At 41.7% G+C, this 17998-nt stretch overlaps 1 protein-coding gene across 4 annotated transcripts in view; it reads left to right on the forward strand.

The window, feature by feature from the left end:
- LOC126262474 (endoplasmic reticulum metallopeptidase 1-like) overlaps positions 1–17998 on the forward strand; it is a 254455-nt gene that overhangs the window by 53474 nt on the left and 182983 nt on the right. For all 4 annotated transcript variants that reach the window (XR_007546733.1, XM_049959136.1, XM_049959137.1 and 1 more), the window contains one exon: positions 1137–1264. Coding sequence is in view for 3 of the 4 variants with exons in the window: in XM_049959136.1 (XP_049815093.1) it covers positions 1137–1264 (128 nt within the window). In the remaining variant the exon portion in view is untranslated. The remainder of the gene's footprint in view (positions 1–1136; positions 1265–17998) is intronic.

The following is a 17998-nucleotide window of genomic DNA, read 5'->3' on the forward strand; positions in this document are numbered from 1 at the left end:
AGCCGAACTGTGTAGGCACCAGTAAGCCATTTTGTGTAGTGTGACTATAAATCCTATCATCCACTATTCTCTCAAATACCTTTGAGAACAGTGGCAGCAGAGAGATGGGCCAATAGTTGGATATTTCATCCCTTGCTCCACTTTTGTGGATTGGCACCACTACTGCATGTTTTAATCTATCTGGGAACACACCAGTTTCCATAGATTGGTTACACAAATAGCACAATATATAACTGATTAGTTCTGCACATGATTTTAAAATCCTACTTGATATGCCATCGTATCTACAGGAATCTGAGTTTTTGAGTAATTTTATGGTTTTTTTCAATTTCTTTAGGGGTTGTACTTTAGATGTTATTTGCATGTGGTTAAGTAGTTCAATAGCTTCTATGTGAGACTGTTTATTATGGTTCACTGTTTTTTCAGCTATAGTGAGAAAAAAAATGTTGAAATCTGAGGCTGCAACTTTGTGTTTATTATTGTCAGGTTTTATATTCCTATTTGTCTCACTTTTATGTTGTGCCATATGGTTTTTATTTTATTGTTTGAGTTGCAAATTTTTTGTACATAGTGCAACTGTTTGGCCTTCTTGATTGCACTTGTTAGAATTTTATAGTATGTTGAACAAATAAGAAAAATCACTTACAGTATGTTGAATGAATAAGAAAAAAATCACTTGTTTCAGCCATTTGCATCTTGCTAAAACAGGCAGTGCACTACTGATCTGCACCAGTGCAGCTTCATCTCTGCATTAAAAAATTATCCTCTATTTACATGAAATATTAGTAATTTTAGCGTGAAGGGCAGAAAAACAAAACTGGGCTTTGTTGTATTCCCTTACATGTTTACTTTCTTGGTTGTGGTTCATCTATTGCCAGATGGTTCATTTTGAGACTGTTCACTTGATCTGCCTATCATAAATGTGTGAGCTGTTGTAGGCAAGCAATGAGCAATGTGAAAAGGCATATTTTCTTTTGATGCTCACATATGTCGACTATTAAAAAGCACTGCATAGTTTTCTTTTGTTGTCAAGTTTGTGCTGGGTACTGGAGTTCATTACAGCCTTTTTATAATCTTTTGTAAAACACCCACTTTCATATGACATTGCTGCTTATTTGGTTATGCTTGTGTTGCAGGTGCCAGTGATGATGGCATCAATTGTGCAGTCATGCTTGAAGTACTAAGAGTACTGTCTCAGACGGATGTGCCTCTGAAGCATAATGTAATTTTCTTGTTTAATGGTGCTGAGGAAAACCCCTTGCAGGTAAATCAAGGAAGAACATGAACAGTGCAGCATTACTGTAATGTGGACCTCAAGTATTATTTTATAAAAATATACTGCTTCCAGTTGCTGTTAGCATGCTATAGCTTGCCTTGATCCATGCTCCCTTCTTTATATGTAACAGTTGACCACAATATTATTGCACCTGGGAGTGAGTGCACTTTGGTCAGATTGTTGTGCGTTGGTATTGTGATATTCCACAAGTGGATGCTGACCACTAGATAGTACATGCATAATTGTCTTGAAATCATTCATAGTGCGATGCATTTTCCTTAGTCATTGCTGTGCTTGTTTACTGTAAGGCCACTGCTTGTTTCTGATAACAGCCGTGAGAGACCAAGTGCAAAAATATCATGGTCAGGTAGTAAATTTGTACCTTTATTACACACACACAATAGTAGCAACATAGTTTGTTCTACATGTGACTGGCAGAGAAGATCTAGAATGCCATGTTCATGAATGTTGATAAAATTCACAGTCTATGACAGTGTCCCTATAATTTCACTTGTGTCCCATACCTAAAAGTGACTTCTATGTTTTATACACCAGAGGCAGCTCTATAATAATGTGCAAGAGCATTTCCTTGAGTAAGGAGACCATGCGGGTTGGATAACAGATGTTAAAAAAATGGTTGTATCAAACCCTAAAATTTGTAGTGGCAAATGGAAATCTTAAGACAACTTAAATCAACCTGAAAAGGACTGAGTCTCATATAATATTAGACATTATAAAAAGAAGGTTAAAAATTATATATGGACAGTATTTGGTTTATTAAGGCAGAGCAAAATGTGTTATAAAAAATACTTTAACTAGAAATGGAATGGATATGTATGGCACTATGAAAAATAATTTTTTGATAAGTGTGACAGAAGTTGAGTACTAATTTTAGCATTTTTTGGGCAAGAGTGGCCATTATAGGCATTCTAAAGTTTAGTGGTAAAGACAATAAATTCTTAATATGAGTCCATGATCAAATGACCTTTACAAGTAATTCCATCTAGATTGTTCTAAATTGTGCTAAAATCTGAAGCTTGTCATTTGTGTTCTATCCATGATTTTCAGCCGTAGAAATAATAGAGAACTGAACACAAAATCTCATGTCTGTATGCCTTCCAGGAATGTCCTAGAAGCTGCATAGAATGAACTATACACATGGTGTATATGACCCGGGACAACCAGGAGATCTGGGAAAAACCCAGGAATTTTTTCATCTGGGAGGAAATCGGGAAAAACCCGGGAATTTTTGAGAATCCCAGGAATTTTTCATTGTTTTAGTTTTCAGTTAAATTTTTGTAACTTTGACTGGTAAGAACCAATAATCTAACAAAGTACCTCACTACTGCAGAATAATACTGCAGCAATAAAACCTGAACAAGAGGGAAAAAAAAGAAAAGGAAAAGAAATACGCCATATGTAACAACAAAACACAGTGCTCATAGAAGCGTCTGCCAACTGCAAAATGTATCAAAGGCTTTAGGAAGACTATGCAATGTGTCATAACAACAAATTGCCTCTGATGAGCGTGACATCACAATTGCTTACATTAGATTAGTTTGAGCAGTTGCGAGCAAGCTCATGCACATGCGCAGTTGAGTCGCGTATGAGTAGTACCTTCTCCCACTTCTGGCTGCAGAAGTATGGCAGTTAGCTGTATAAGCAACAGCAGCAAGCAGACAGATGCACCCGGAAAAATTTTACTGGCGCCTGCCTAAGCTGCCAGATTCACGAGTGTGCAACAGGCCCTGATCTAGGGGGTGGGGGGAAAACCGGGGTATCTGCCCCGGGTGGCATTTTCAGGGGGTGCCAAATTCATATTCATGAGGAGTAGGACCTTGCCTCGCAAACCGCCTAGCATCCAGTGCACATTGGTCTAGTGATTATTCATACAATTTTGAAATGCATCCCTGTTGGTTTTTGAATTTTTGACCAAGTTCTAAGTTGATTTCTGAATGAATCATAAGTTGATTTTTGAATGTGTGCATGGTGTACATTATGTCTCTGCCAGCAGAATCCCCGTTGCATGTAGAAATTAACTTTCCTGCACACAGGCACACAGAAAGGGATGGGGCTATGCGAGCTAAGTGGAATAAAGCCAAATGGGTGAATACCAATCGCTGTTCATGTGGTTGTCTGGGTTTGCGAGTGACCAGCGTTGTTACAATTACTAGCGAAATCCATAGATTCAGACTACCAGAGTGGAAATAAATGACTAACAGAAATAACAAGTAAGAAACATTACATATTATCTTGTCGGTGTATCCAAGAAAATGAAATTTTGAAAGAAAATTTTTTGCCAGACTGCTACACTAGTAAAGGCCAGTTGAACAGTTCCCGGGTAGCAGCCACTAGAGTTCTATTCTGGGAGTAGTGCAGGAAATGTATTGTAGGAACGTGTAATAACACCTAACCAGAGAATAAATGCAGGTAACTAAACCGGTGACTGTGGAAGGATTAGTGAAGTTAACCGGAGAATAAGTTTTGACGCTGGTAGGAATAGTTACAGAATTAGTGTTGACAAGATTGTTCGTTAGAACGAGTGAGGAGAAGAAATGGGGACATCACACAATTTATGAAAGAATATGACGATTCTAAATTTACATAAATATTTTGTACTACTACTTTTCTATCTCATGCTTCAGAAGCTAGAATGTATGAATGAAAAGTGAAACTATTTCCTAACATAAAAGTTTGGCTTGTAGTAAGCGTAACAGGCATTTGATATTGGTACTTCATGAATTATATTCCGTTGTGTTATAAAAATGACCATTTGTACCATAACAGTTTTGTTTATTTGGTGTATGTTGCAATTTCTGCAATATTAGCAAGGCCTATGTTGTTTTATATAGCAGACATTGACAAAAATTAATAGAGGGAAACATTCCACTTGGGAAAAATATATCTAAAAACAAAGATGATGTGACTTACCAAACGAAAGCGCTGGCACGTCGATAGACACACAAACAAACATACACACAAAATTCAAGCTTTCGCAACAAACTGTTGCCTCATCAGGAAACAGGGAAGGAGAGGGAAAGACGAAAGGATGTGGGTTTTAAGGGAGAGGGTAAGGAGTCATTCCAATCCCGGGAGCGGAAAGACTTACCTTAGGGGGAAAAAAGGACGGGTATACACTCGCGCACACACACACATATCCATCCACACATATACAGACTCAAGCAGACATATTTAAAGACAAAGAGTTTGGGCAGAGATGTCAGTCGAGGCAGAAGTGCAGAGGCAAAGATGTTGTTGAATGACAGGTGAGGTATGAGTGGCGGCAACTTGAAATTAGCGGAGATTGAGGCCTGGTGGATAACGGGAAGAGAGGATATATTGAAGAGCAAGTTCCCATCTCCGGAGTTTGGATAGGTTGGTGTTAGTGGGAAGTATCCAGATAACCCGGACGGTGTTCAACCCATTACATGCAGTCTCCCATCCTTCATCAAAGACACCAACCACTTCCTCGAACGCCTGGAATCCTTACCCAATCCGTTACCCCCGGAAACCATCCTTGTAACCATTGATGCCACTTCCTTATACACAAATATCCCGCACGTCCAGGGCCTCGCTGCGATGGAGCACTTCCTTTCACGCCGATCACCTGCCACCCTACCTAAAACCTCTTTCCTCATTACCTTAGCCAGCTTCATCCTGACCCACAACTTCTTCACTTTTGAAGGCCAGACATACCAACAATTAAAGGGAACAGCCATGGGTACCAGGATGGCCCCCTCATACACCAACCTATTCATGGGTCGCTTAGAGGAAGCCTTCTTGGTGACCCAAGCCTGCCATCCCAAAGTTTGGTACAGATTTATTGATGACATCTTCATGATCTGAACTCACAGTGAAGAAGAACTCCAGAATTTCCTCTCCGACCTCAACTCCTTTGGTTCCATCAGATTCACCTGGTCCTACTCCAAATCCCATGCCACTTTCCTTGATGTTGACCTCCACCTGTCCAATGGCCAGCTTCACACGTCCGTCCACATCAAACCCACCAACAAGCAGCAGTACCTCCATTACGACAGCTGCCACCCATTCCACATCAAACGGTCCCTTTCCTACAGCCTAGGTCTTCGTGGCAAACGAGTGTGCTCCAGTCCGGAATCCCTGAAGCATTACACCAACAACCTGACAACAGCTTTCGCATCCCGCAACTACCCTCCTGACCTGGTACAGAAGCAAATAACCAGAGCCACTTCCTCATCCTCTCAAACCCAGAACCTCCCACAGAAGAACCACAAAAGTGCCCCACTTGTGACAGGATACTTTCCGGGACTGGATCAGATTCTGAATGTGGCTCTCCAGCAGGGATACGACTTCCTCAAATCCTGCCCTGAAAGGAGATCCATCCTTCATGAAATCCTCCCCACTCCACCAAGAGTGTCTTTCCGCCGTCCACCTAACCTTCGTAACCTCTTAGTTCATCCCTATGAAATCCCCAAACCACCTTCCCTACCCTCTGGCTCCTACCCTTGTAACCGCCCCCCGGTGTAAAACCTGTCCCATGCACCCTCCCACCACCACCTACTCCAGTCCTGTAACCCGGAAGGTGTGCACGATCAAAGGCAGAGCCACGTGTGAAAGCACCCACGTGATCTACCAACTGACCTGCCTACACTGTGATGCATTCTATGTGGGAATGACCAGCAACAAACTGTCCATTCGCATGAATGGACACAGGCAGACAGTGTTTGTTGGTAATGAGGATCACCCTGTGGCTAAACATGCCTTGGTGCACGGCCAGCACATCTTGGCGCAGTGTTACACCGTCCGGGTTATCTGGATACTTCCCACTAACACCAACCTATCCAAACTCCGGAGATGGGAACTTGCTCTTCATCCTCTCTTCCCGTTATTCACCAGGCCTCAATCTCCGCTAATTTCAAGTTGCCGCCACTCATACCTCACCTGTCATTCAACAACATCTTTGCCTCTGCGCTTCTGCCTTGACTGACATCTCTGCCCAAACTCTTTGTCTTTAAATATGTCTGCTTGTGTCTGTATATGTGTGGATGGATATGTGTGTGTGTGCGAGTGTATACCCGTCCTTTTTTCCCCCTAAGGTAAGTCTTTCCACTCCCGGGATTGGAATGACTCCTTACCCTCTCCCTTAAAACCCACATCCTTTCGTCTTTCCCTCTCCTTCCCTCTTTCCTGATGAGGCAACAGTTTGTTGCGAAAGCTTGAATTTTGTGTGTATGTTTGTGTTTGTTGGTGTGTGTATCGTCATGCCAGCGCTTTCGTTTGGTAAGTCACATCATCTTTGTTTTGAGACATTGACAAAATACACATAAACAGATTGAGAAACCACATTTTGTTTTTCCATGTAGCAAAACGTTTGACAAACTTTGTTGGGGTAATAGATTCTTTCCCACAAAGGAAAGTACACCATGTAAAGCGATTACTGATATTGCTATATGATACCATATCCCAATTTCCACGAGGTTGGTGCTTAGACTTGAACAACACCTTCTGGTCCGATGAGGAGGAAGAGTTTTAGCCCTGGCATCTGGTAGTATAAAGGGGCTGGGGAACAGGGCGATGGCTCACCCCTCGTGATGTCCTGTGGAGATGTTGAAGGTGAGGAGAAAGCTATGTCGGATGTGGCATCGACTATGAAAGAGCTATGTTGGATGTGGCATCCACTTGCCTCGGTACCCGGCTTGTCCAAGTCTGGGCTCAGTCTGTGTGATTCTGGGGCCAGTGAGGTGTGACATCACTTTGTAGCCACTCTGTTGCTGATCCCAGCTGAGGCTGGAGATAGTGGCTGCAGTGCATTTACCTGCTCAGTATGCAGTGGTGGCAGTGATAGTCATGGAAGCAGTTGTGACCACAGCTGGTTCTGATGCCGCCATTGTAAGCCTTACCTGGTGGTGACCTCGTACATGAGATGTGCCAGGGAGATTACCAGCATAGTGGGCATCTGCAGCTGTGAGTTCTTAAAGACAGGCACCCATACCTCTGGTACAGAGTCGAGTGAGGGTCTGAATCAGAGGCTCAGGCGGTTTTGTGACCATGTGGGCTGCAGATTCCTTGACTTGTGTCAAAGGGTGGTTGGGTTTCGGGTTCCACTGAATAGGTCAGGTGTCCATTATATGCAGGAGGCGGCTACACGAGTAGCAGGGGCTGTGTGGCATGGACTGGGTGGTTTTGTAGGTTAGAGGGTCTCGGGGAAAACACAAGATGGGCTTTCAGTCACAAAGGGTGCAGGCTGAACACAGAAAGAACATAGATACAGGAACCATTGGTATAACAGTTGTGAATTGTCGTAGCTGTGTTGGGAAAGTACCAGAGCTCCAAGCGTTAATAGAAAGCACTGATGCTCAAATCGTTATATGCACTGAAAGCTGGCTAAAGCCAGATATAAGCTCAGCCAAATGTTTGTGAAGAACTTAAGAGTGTTCCGAAAAGATAGGCTAAACATGGTTGGCGGTGGCGTGTTTGTTGCTGTTAGAAGTAGTTTAACTTGTCGCGAAATTGAAGTAGATACTTCCTGTGAGTTAGTATGGGCAGAGGTCATTGTTGGCAACCAGAATAAAATAATAATTGGATCCTTTTACTGACCTCCCAGTTCAGATGATACAGTTGCTGAAAGGTTCAAAGAAAACTTGAGTGTGATTTCAAACGCGTACCCGACTCATATGATAATAGTTGATGGTGACTTTAATTTACCCTCGATACGTTGGCGAAACTACATTTTTAATTCCGGAGGTACACATAAAATATCATCCAAAATTGTGCTAAATGCATTCTCTGAAAATTATTTCGAACAGTTAGTTCATGAGCCCACGCGAATAGTAAACAGTTGTGAAAACACACTTGACCTCTTAGCAACAAATAATCCTGAGATAATAACCAGCATCAAAACCGATATAGGGATTAGTTAACACAGTGCTGTCGTAGTGAGATTGAATATTGTAATCCCCAAATCCTCGAAAAATAAGCAAAAAATATACCTATTCAAAAAAGCAGATAAAAATTCACTTGACGCCTTCCTGAGAGAGAATCTTCACTCATTCCAAATTAATAAGTGTAGACTAGATGTGGCTTAAATTCAAAGAAATAGTAGCGCCAGCAATTGAGAGGTTTATACCAAATAAACTAATAAATGACAGAGCTGATCCTCCTTGGTAAACAAAATGGGTTAGAACATTGTTGTAGAAACAACGAAACAAACATGCCAAATTTAAACAGATGCAAAATCCTCAAGATTGGCGATTCTTTACAGAAGCTCAAAACTTAGCGTGGATTTCAATGCGAGATGCCTATAACAGTTTCCACAACGTAACTTTGTCTCGAAACCTGGTAGAAAATCCAAAGAGATTCTGGTCGTATGTGCAATATGTTAGTGGCAAGAAACAATCAATGCCTTCTCTGCGCGATAATAATGGAGATACTATCGAAGACAGTGCTGCCAAAGCAGATTTACTAAACACAGCCTTCTGAAATGCCTTTACAAAAGACGACGAAGTAAATATTCCAGAATTCGAATCGAAAACAGCTGCCAGCATGAGTAACGTAGAAGTGAATATCCTCGGAGTAGTGAAGCAACTCAAATCACTTAATAAAAGAAAAGTCTTCTGGTCCAGACCGTATAACAATTAGGTTCCTTTCGGAGTATGCTAATGCATTTGCTCCATACTTAACAGTCATACACAATCGTTCGCTCGACGAAAGATCCGTACCCAAAGACTGGAAAGTTGCACAGGTCACACCAATATTCAAGAAAGCTAGTAGGAGTAATCCACTAAATTATATATTGTGTTCGAACATTCTGAATTACCTTGAAGGAAATGGTCTATTGACACATAGTCAACATTGGTTTAGAAAAAATCGTTCCTGTGAAACACAACTAGCTCTTTATTCACATGAAGTGCTGAGTGCTATTGACAAGAGATTTCAGATCGATTTTGTATTCCTGGATTTCAGGAAAGCTTTTGACACTGTACCACACAAGCGGCTCGTAGTAAAATTGTGTACTTATGGAATATCGTCTCAGTTATGTGACTGGATTTGTGATTTCCTGTCAGAAAGGTCACAGTTCGTAGTAATTGACAGAAAGTCATCAAGTAAAACAGAAGTGATTTCAGGCGTTTCCCAAGGTAGTGTTATAGGCCCTTTGCTGTTCCTTATCTATATAAACGTTTTGGGAGACAATCTGAGCAGCTGTCTTCGGTTGTTTGCAGATGACATCATCGTTTATCAATCCGTTGTTTATCGACTAATAAAGATTAAAACAAACTGCAAAACGATTTAGAAAAAATATCTGAATGTTACGAAAAGTGGCAGTTGCCCTAAATAACAAAACGTGTGAGGTCATCCACATGAGTACTAAAAGGAACTCATTAAACTTTTACAGTTACACGATAAATCAGTATAATCTAAAAGCTGTAAATTCAACTAAATACCTAGGTGTTAAAATTACGAACAACTTAAATTGGAAAGAACACATAGAAAATGTTGTGGGGGAGGCTAACCAAAGGCTGCAATTATTGGCAGGACACAGAAAATGTAACAGACCTGCTAAGGTGACTGCCTACACTATGCTTGTCTGTCCTCTTTTAGAATACTGCTGTGCAGTGTGGGATCCTTACCAGATAGGACTGACGGAATACACCGAAAAAGTTCAAAGAATGGCAACACGGTTTGTATTATCGTGAAATATGGGAGAGTGTCACAGAAATGATACAGGATTTGGGCTGGAAATCATTAAAAGAAAGGCATTTTTCGTTGTGACGGAATCTTCTCACGAAATTCCAATCACCAACTTTCTCCTCCGAATGCGAAAATATTTTGTTGACACCAACCTACATAGGGCAGAACGATCACCATAATAAAATAAGGGAAATCAGAGCTTGTACGGAAAGATATAGGTGTTCATTCTTTCCGCGCACTATACGAGGTGTGGCTAGAAAAAAACCGGACTAGTACTGGTGAAACAATAAAACAAATGCAATAAGGCTGAAAGTCGCGTGGCCTGTCACGTGACTCTCGCTCCGCCTACTGCTCGAGTTTCATCTGCCTCCTGCACTCAGTCTGCCCGTGGCGTCTGTTTTAAGTAGTTGACGTTTTGTCTGTGCGTCGGAAAATGTTGAGTGTACAGAAAGAACAGCGTGTTAACATCAAATTTTGTTTCAAACTAGGAAAATCTGCAAGTGAAACGTTTGTAATGTTACAACAAGTGTACGGCAATGATTGTTTATCGCGAACACAAGTGTTTGAGTGGTTTAAACGATTTAAAGGTGGCCGCGAAGACACCAGTGATGACACTCGCACTGGCAGACCATTGTCAGCAAAAACTGATGCAAACATTGAAAAAATCGGTAAACTTGTTCGACACTTTCCTTGTCAACTCCTGTTAACTCAGACACTGCTCTGATTGTTAAACGGCGATCTTGTCGAACAAGTTTGCCGATTTTTTCAATGTTTGCATCAGTTTTTGCTGACAATGTTCTGCCAGTGCGAGTGTCATCACTGGTGTCTTCGCGGCCATCTTTAAATCGTTTAAACCACTCAAACACTTGTGTTCGCGATAAACAATCATCGCCGTACACTTGTTGTAACATTACAAACGTTTCACTTGCAGATTTTCCTAGTTTGAAACAAAATTTGATGTTAACACGCTGTTCTTTCTGTACACTCAACATTTTCCGACACACAGACAAAATGTCAACTACTTAAAGCAGACGCCACGGGCAGACTGAGTGCAGGAGGCAGATGAAACTCGAGCAGTAGGCGGAGCGAGAGTCACGTGACAGGCCACGCGACTTTCAGCCTTATTGCATTCGTTTTATTGTTTCACCAGTACTAGTCCGGTTTTTTTCTAGCCACACCTCGTACAAGATTGGAATAATAGAGAATTGTGAAGGTGGTTTGATGAACCCTCTGCCAGGCACTTAAATGTGATTTGCAGAGTATCACTGTAGATGTAGATGTAGATACCATGTAGCCAGGTTGGAAGTGCACTGAATGCAATGCTAGTGGCGGTCTCGTTTCTGGCCCAGCAAGTAGATGGCAGCCGTGTAGGATTTCTTGTTGACAGGTGTTGTCCTGTAAATGCTAAAAAACAAAGTTTGGGATGCATGTGTGGGGACCTCCTCTATTGCTTTGTTGTTTGATGCTTAAATGCGCAGACCATCCTCTCTGCCTCACTACTCTTGTGTGTGTGACACAATGCTGAGGGGGCATGCTGAATGTAATTTCTGATCACTTTGGGGATGATAATTAAGTGGTGGTCCTTGTTTGGACTCCACAGTAGGACACTGTTTATTAACAACATTAGTTGTTGCATCCAATAAAAAATGTAAACTTGCACGTGTATTAGCATTTTCTGTGATCAGATTATTCTTACCTCTTAGCCACTTTGGACTAGGTATCATTAGCGTGTTGCCTGAGTTATGGTTAGTGTTGTTAGTGGAAAATTATTTATTGGTTCCTGCAACTCTGAGTCTAGATTGAAATAGGTTCTTTCATCTCTATCAAATGCCAGATCTTGTCCCTTGTTGAGTAAGCTGCATATTTTTTGTGAAATATTAGCTTTTTGGCCGAACACTGCGTGAAGCAGTTTATGGTCAGAATTGTTCTGTATAAGTACATTTGGAGTTTCTTTACAGCATAAAGCATTCCTGTAACCTTCTTTTCAATTGGGGATTAATTCCTTTGAGCTGCTGTTGATGTATTAGATGCAGATGAGATTGGCTATACCAATCCATGTACATTCGTGTGTACCAACACTGTTCCAAGTCCATACTTCAAAGTTGTCCATTGCTACTACTAATTTGTCTCCATGTTTATGGCACTAATCATAGTTTTTTATTTAATGTTTAAAATACATTTGCAAATGCCTTTGAACCTGTGAATGTGATGTTCTTTGGATGTAACAAGTTTAGGGGATGTGTTATATCAGCAGTTTTTGGAATAAATTTGGCATAATAACTTATTTTTGGGGAAAAAGAAACCCTGTCTCTTTCTCAGATTGTGTGGCAAGGCACTGATTTCTGTTAAGTGCTTTTCTGTAGATTATGTACTTGTTGTGCTGAGGATGTGATCTAAGTACTCAACTTCTTCTTCAAAAAATGTGCCTTTTTCTTGCTGTGCAGTTGGCTGAATGTGTTGCATGTCTTCTGACTGGTATGATGTGGCCCACCACAAATTCCTCTCCTGTGCCAATCTTTTCTCCTCAGAGTTGCCACTTAACACTTAACATCCTCAATTATTTGTTGGATATCTTCCAGTCTCTGTCTTCCCTTGCAGTTCTTGCACTCAACAGCTACCTCTGGTGCCATGGAAGTTATTCTCTGATGTCTTAACACATGTCCTATTGTCCCTCCCTTCTTCTTTTCAAGTATGACAACATTTTCCTTTCCTTACTGATTCTGCAAAGGTCCTCTTCATTTCTTATGTTAGCAGGCCACTTAATTTTCAACATCCTTTTACAGCACCACATTTAAAATACACTCCTGGAAATGGAAAAAAGAACACATTGACACCGGTGTGTCAGACCCACCATACTTGCTCCCGACACTGCGAGAGGGCTGTACAAGCAATGATCACACGCACGGCACAGCGGACACACCAGGAACCGCGGTGTTGGCTGTCGAATGGCGCTAGCTGCGCAGCATTTGTGCACCGCCGCCGTCAGTGTCAGCCAGTTTGCCGTGGCATACGGAGCTCCATTGCAGTCTTTAACACTGGTAGCATGCCGCGACAGCGTGGACGTGAACCGTATGTGCAGTTGACGGACTTTGAGCGAGGGCGTATAGTGGGCATGCGGGAGGCCGGGTGGACGTACCGCCGAATTGCTCAACACGTGGGGCGTGAGGTCTCCACAGTACATCGATGTTGTCGCCAGTGGTCGGCGGAAGGTGCACGTGCCCGTTGACCTGGGACCGGACCGCAGCGACGCACGGATGCACGCCAAGACCGTAGGATCCTACGCAGTGCCATACGGGACCACACCGCCATTTCCCAGCAAATTAGGGACACTGTTGCTCCTGGGGTATCGGCGAGGACCATTCGCAACCGTCTCCATGAAGCTGGGCTACGGTCCCGCACACCGTTAGGCCGTCTTCCGATCACGCCTCAACATCGTGCAGCCCGCCTCCAGTGGTGTCGCGACAGGCGTGAATGGAGGGACGAATGGAGACGTGTCATCTTCAGCGATGAGAGTCGCTTCTGCCTTGGTGCCAATGATGGTCGTATGCGTGTTTGGCGCCATGCAGGTGAGCGCCACAATCAGGACTGCATACGACCGAGGCACACAGGGCCAACATCCGGCATCATGGTGTGGGGAGCGATCTCCTACACTGGCCGTACGCCACTGGTGATTGTCGAGGGGACACTGAATAGTGCACGGTACATCCAAACCGTCATCGAACCCATTGTTCTACCATTCCTAGACCGGCAAGGGAACTTGCTGTTCCAACAGGACAATGCACGTCCGCATGTATCCCGTGCCACCCAACGTGCTCTAGAAGGTGTAAGTCAACTACCCTGGCCAGCAAGATCTCCGGATCTGTCCCCCATTGAGCATGTTTGGGACTGGATGAAGCGTCGTCTCACGCGGTCTGCACGTCCAGCACGAACGCTGGTCCAACTGAGGCGCCAGGTGGAAATGGCATGGCAAGCCGTTCCACAGGACTACATCCAGCATTTCTACGATCGTCTCCATGGGAGAATAGCAGCCTGCATTGCTGCGAAAGGTGGATATACACTGTACTAGTGCCGACATTGTGCATGCTCTGTTGCCTGTGTCTATGTGCCTGTGGTTCTGTCAGTGTGATCATGTGATGTATCTGACCCCAGGAATGTGTCAATAAAGTTTCCCCTTCCTGGGACAATGAATTCACGGTGTTCTTATTTCAATTTCCAGGAGTGTACTTAGGTTCTCTCCTTATCTGGTTTCCCCATGGTGCATGATTCACATCCATGTAATGCTGTACTCTAGACATACGTTCTCAGATATCTCTTCCTCAAGTTAAAGCTAATGTTTGATACTAACAGACTTCTTTTGATAGGAAGTGCCTGTGCTGTAGTGTGCTTTTTATCTCTTCCTTGCTTCATTTGTCAAGTGTTATTTTGCTGACAAGGGTATCAGAATTTCTTCACTTTGTTTACTTTGTGATCCCCAATTCTGATGTTAAGTTGCTCACTATTCTCATTTCTGCTACTTCTCATTACTTTTGCCTTTCTTTGGTTTACTCTCAGTCCACATTCTGTACTCATTAGACTGTCCTGTAATTCTTTGTCACTTTGAGAATAGCAGTGTCATCAAATCTAATCATTGATATTCTTTCACCTCAAATTTTAAACCCATTCGTGAACTTATCTTACATTTTCATGTTTGCTTCTTCAGTGTACAGACTGGAAAGTAGGGGGAGAGATTGCTTCCTTGCCTTACACCCATTTTAACCTGAGCACCTTGGTCTTGGCCTTCCAGTCTTATTATTCCCTCCTGGTACTTGTACATATTTTATATTACCTGTGTTTCACTATAGTATACATCTATTTTTCCAAGAATTTTGAATATCTTCCACCACTGTACATTGTCAAACATAGTTTTCAGTTTGACAAATCCTATGAAAGTATCTTTATTTTTCTTAAGCCTTGCTTCCATTGTCAAGTGCATCAACTGCCTCTCTGGTACCTTTGCCTTTCCTAAAACCCAAATGATCATCACCTAAGAGATACTCAATTTTCTTTTCCATTCTTGTGTATACTATTAGTGTCAAAAATGTATTGTCCAGCAATTCACACATATTCTGCCATTGGTATCATCGGAACTGGATGGATGATATTCAAAAGTCTGAGGATATGTCTCCATTCTTGTAGATTCTACACACAACATGAATAGTTGTTTGGTTGCTGTTTCCTCCAGTGACATTAAAAATTCGGAATGAATGTTATCTATATCTTCTGTTTTATTTGATCTTAAATCTTCCAAAGTTCTGAACTTAGACTCCAACACGGGATCCTCTATATCATCCATATTAACTCCTATTTCTTCTTCTATCTCATCACTAGACAGTTCCACCTCCTAGTAAAAGCCTTCAATGTACTCTTCCTACCTATCTGGTCTCTCCTGTATTTTTTAACAACGGAATTCCTCCTTCATTCTTAATGTTGACATGCTTGCTTTTAATTTCACCAGAGGCTGTTTTGACTCTTCTGTATGCAGAATTTGTCCCTCTGATAACCATTTCTCTATCAGTTTCTTAATATTTTTCTTGTAGCCATTTTGCCTTAGCTTCCTCGCACTTCCAATTATTTTCATTTCTGAGTGACCTATGTTGCTGTGATCGTATTTTTTCCTTGAGATATTATACTTCATTCTTTAGCCGATCAGTTGAATATTTCTCCTGTTACCCAAAGCTTATTCATAGGTGCCTTGCTTGTGTTTGTATTTTTCTGTCCAACCTCTGTGAAGGCGCTGTTTAGAGATGTCTGTTCCTGTTGAACAGAACTGATTGCTGTGGTATTCATTATTGCAGTATTTACAGCCTTGTAGAACTTCAAACACACACCATTATTCTTCATTGCTACTGTATTCACTTCTTTGCTCATTGTTCTTCCTGACAATTCTCTTAAACTTCATCTTACTCTTCATTGTTACTTCATTGCGGCGGCCAGTGTCTATATATTTGCCTCTTGGTATGCTTTACAAACCATTATCTGATTTTGATATCTCTGTCTCATCATGATGTAATCCTTGTTTGTCCATCCTTGTAATAAATGGTTACAAGGACTTTGACTGTTCAATATGAAATAAAAATTAAAACACCTGCACCCATCTCATTTGCACTTGTTTTATTTATGCAACCAATTTCAGTGTTCCATTACAACTCTTGAGGCTCCTTGACCAATGTAAATTAGAAGGAATCCAATCTCGTGTGCAGTTGGTTCCTGTTATGACTGCTCACAATGTTGTATTTGATGTGTTGGCAGAAGAGCCAACACCGTGTTGCTAGAGGAGGCCGAAATGCATGCATTTAAGCTCACGCAGACTGGCGTGAGGTCTGAAACAAGGTAAAGTAGTTGAGTCTAGTAAGAAAAGAACGTAGTTGCTGGAATACTTAACTTTAATCCATAATTGGAGAACATTGCTCTTGATGATACATAATTACAATCTCAATATAAACTGGTAATGGCGCCTTGCTAGGTCGTAGCAAATGACGTAGCTGAAGGCTATGCTAACTATCGTCTCGGCAAATGAGAGCATATTTGTCATTGATCCATCTCTGGCAAAGTCTGCTGTACAACTGGGGCGAGTGCTAGGAAGTCTCTCTAGACCTGCCGTGTGGCGGTGCTCGGTCTGCAATCACTGACAGTGGCGACACGCGGGTCCGACGTATACTAACGGACCGCGGCCGATTTAAAGGCTACCACCTAGCAAGTGTGGTGTCTGGCGGTGACACCACAGTATTCCTCCCAATTTGTGTTGAGCAAGGGGCCTGAAGATGGTCTAATGGAACACAAAAACAGGTTGCATAAATAAATTAAATGCAAAAGGCATGGGTACAGGTATTTTAATTTTCATTTCGTAATTGCAAACAGGTGTCCAATAAATCTACCTTAGAAAATTGCTCCCAATCAGCTAATTATGCTAATCAAAGTGCTTTGCTTTGTTTTTTGATATGTACTATGGATGTGGCCCAGTTGCTCACATTTATAGGTTCAATAGCACCGGAAATTCTAAAGTTGGTCTATTTCTTCCTCTGTTGCTGCTTTATGTGGAATTAGTACTGGCTGTGCACTGAAAAAGTTTGGCATTGTGGTTGGTTGTATGGCAATATGGCCTTTGAAATTGTTTGCACACCGGTATCTGCTTTCTTTGAATTCTTTGCAAAGTTCTTATATAATGTCAGTTCTTAAATATAGTAGAAAATATAGAGAAGAACCATAGCAGTATGCTGACAAAGCAAATCCCATAAAATTCAATCATATGAATGTATCACTAAATTCTCCCTCTGAAATTAAGCTTTTGACAATGTTGACTGGAATACTCTCTTTCAAATTCTGAAGGTGGCAGGGGTAAAATACAGGGAGCAAAAGACTATTTACAATTTTTACAGAAAGCAGGCGGCAGTTATAGGAGCTGAGTGACATGAAAGGGAAGCTGTGGTTAAGAAGGGAGTGAGGCAGGGTTGTAGCCAATCCCCAATGTCATTCAATCTGTATATTGTGCAAGCAGAAAAGGAAACAAAAGAAAAATTTGGAGTAGGAATTGAAATCCATGAGGTTTGCCAATGATATTGTGATTCTGTCAGAGACATCAAAAGACCTGGATGAGCAGTTGAATGGAATGTACAGTGTCTTGAAAGAAGGATACAAGATGAACATCAACAAAAGCAAAATGAGAATAATGGATGTAGTCGAATTAAATCAGGTGATGCTGAGTTAATTAGCTTAGGAAATGAAATACTTAAAATAATAGACGAGTTTATCTATTTGGGGAGCAAAATAACTGATGATGGTGGAAATAGTAAGGATATAAAATGTTAGCTTGCAGTGGAGTGCTACGGAAGTGCAACGTGGACGATAAACAGTTTAGACAAGAAGAGAATAGAAACTTTCGAAATGTGGTGCTACAGAAGAATGCTGAAGATTAGATAGGTAGATCACAACTAATGAGGAGGTACTGAATAGAAATGGGGAGAAGAGGAATTTGTGGCACAACTTGACTAGAAGAAGGGATCAATTGGTAGGATATGT

The sequence above is a fragment of the Schistocerca nitens genome, chromosome 6 (genome assembly GCF_023898315.1).
Source record: "Schistocerca nitens isolate TAMUIC-IGC-003100 chromosome 6, iqSchNite1.1, whole genome shotgun sequence".
NCBI lineage: Eukaryota > Metazoa > Arthropoda > Insecta > Orthoptera > Acrididae > Schistocerca > Schistocerca nitens.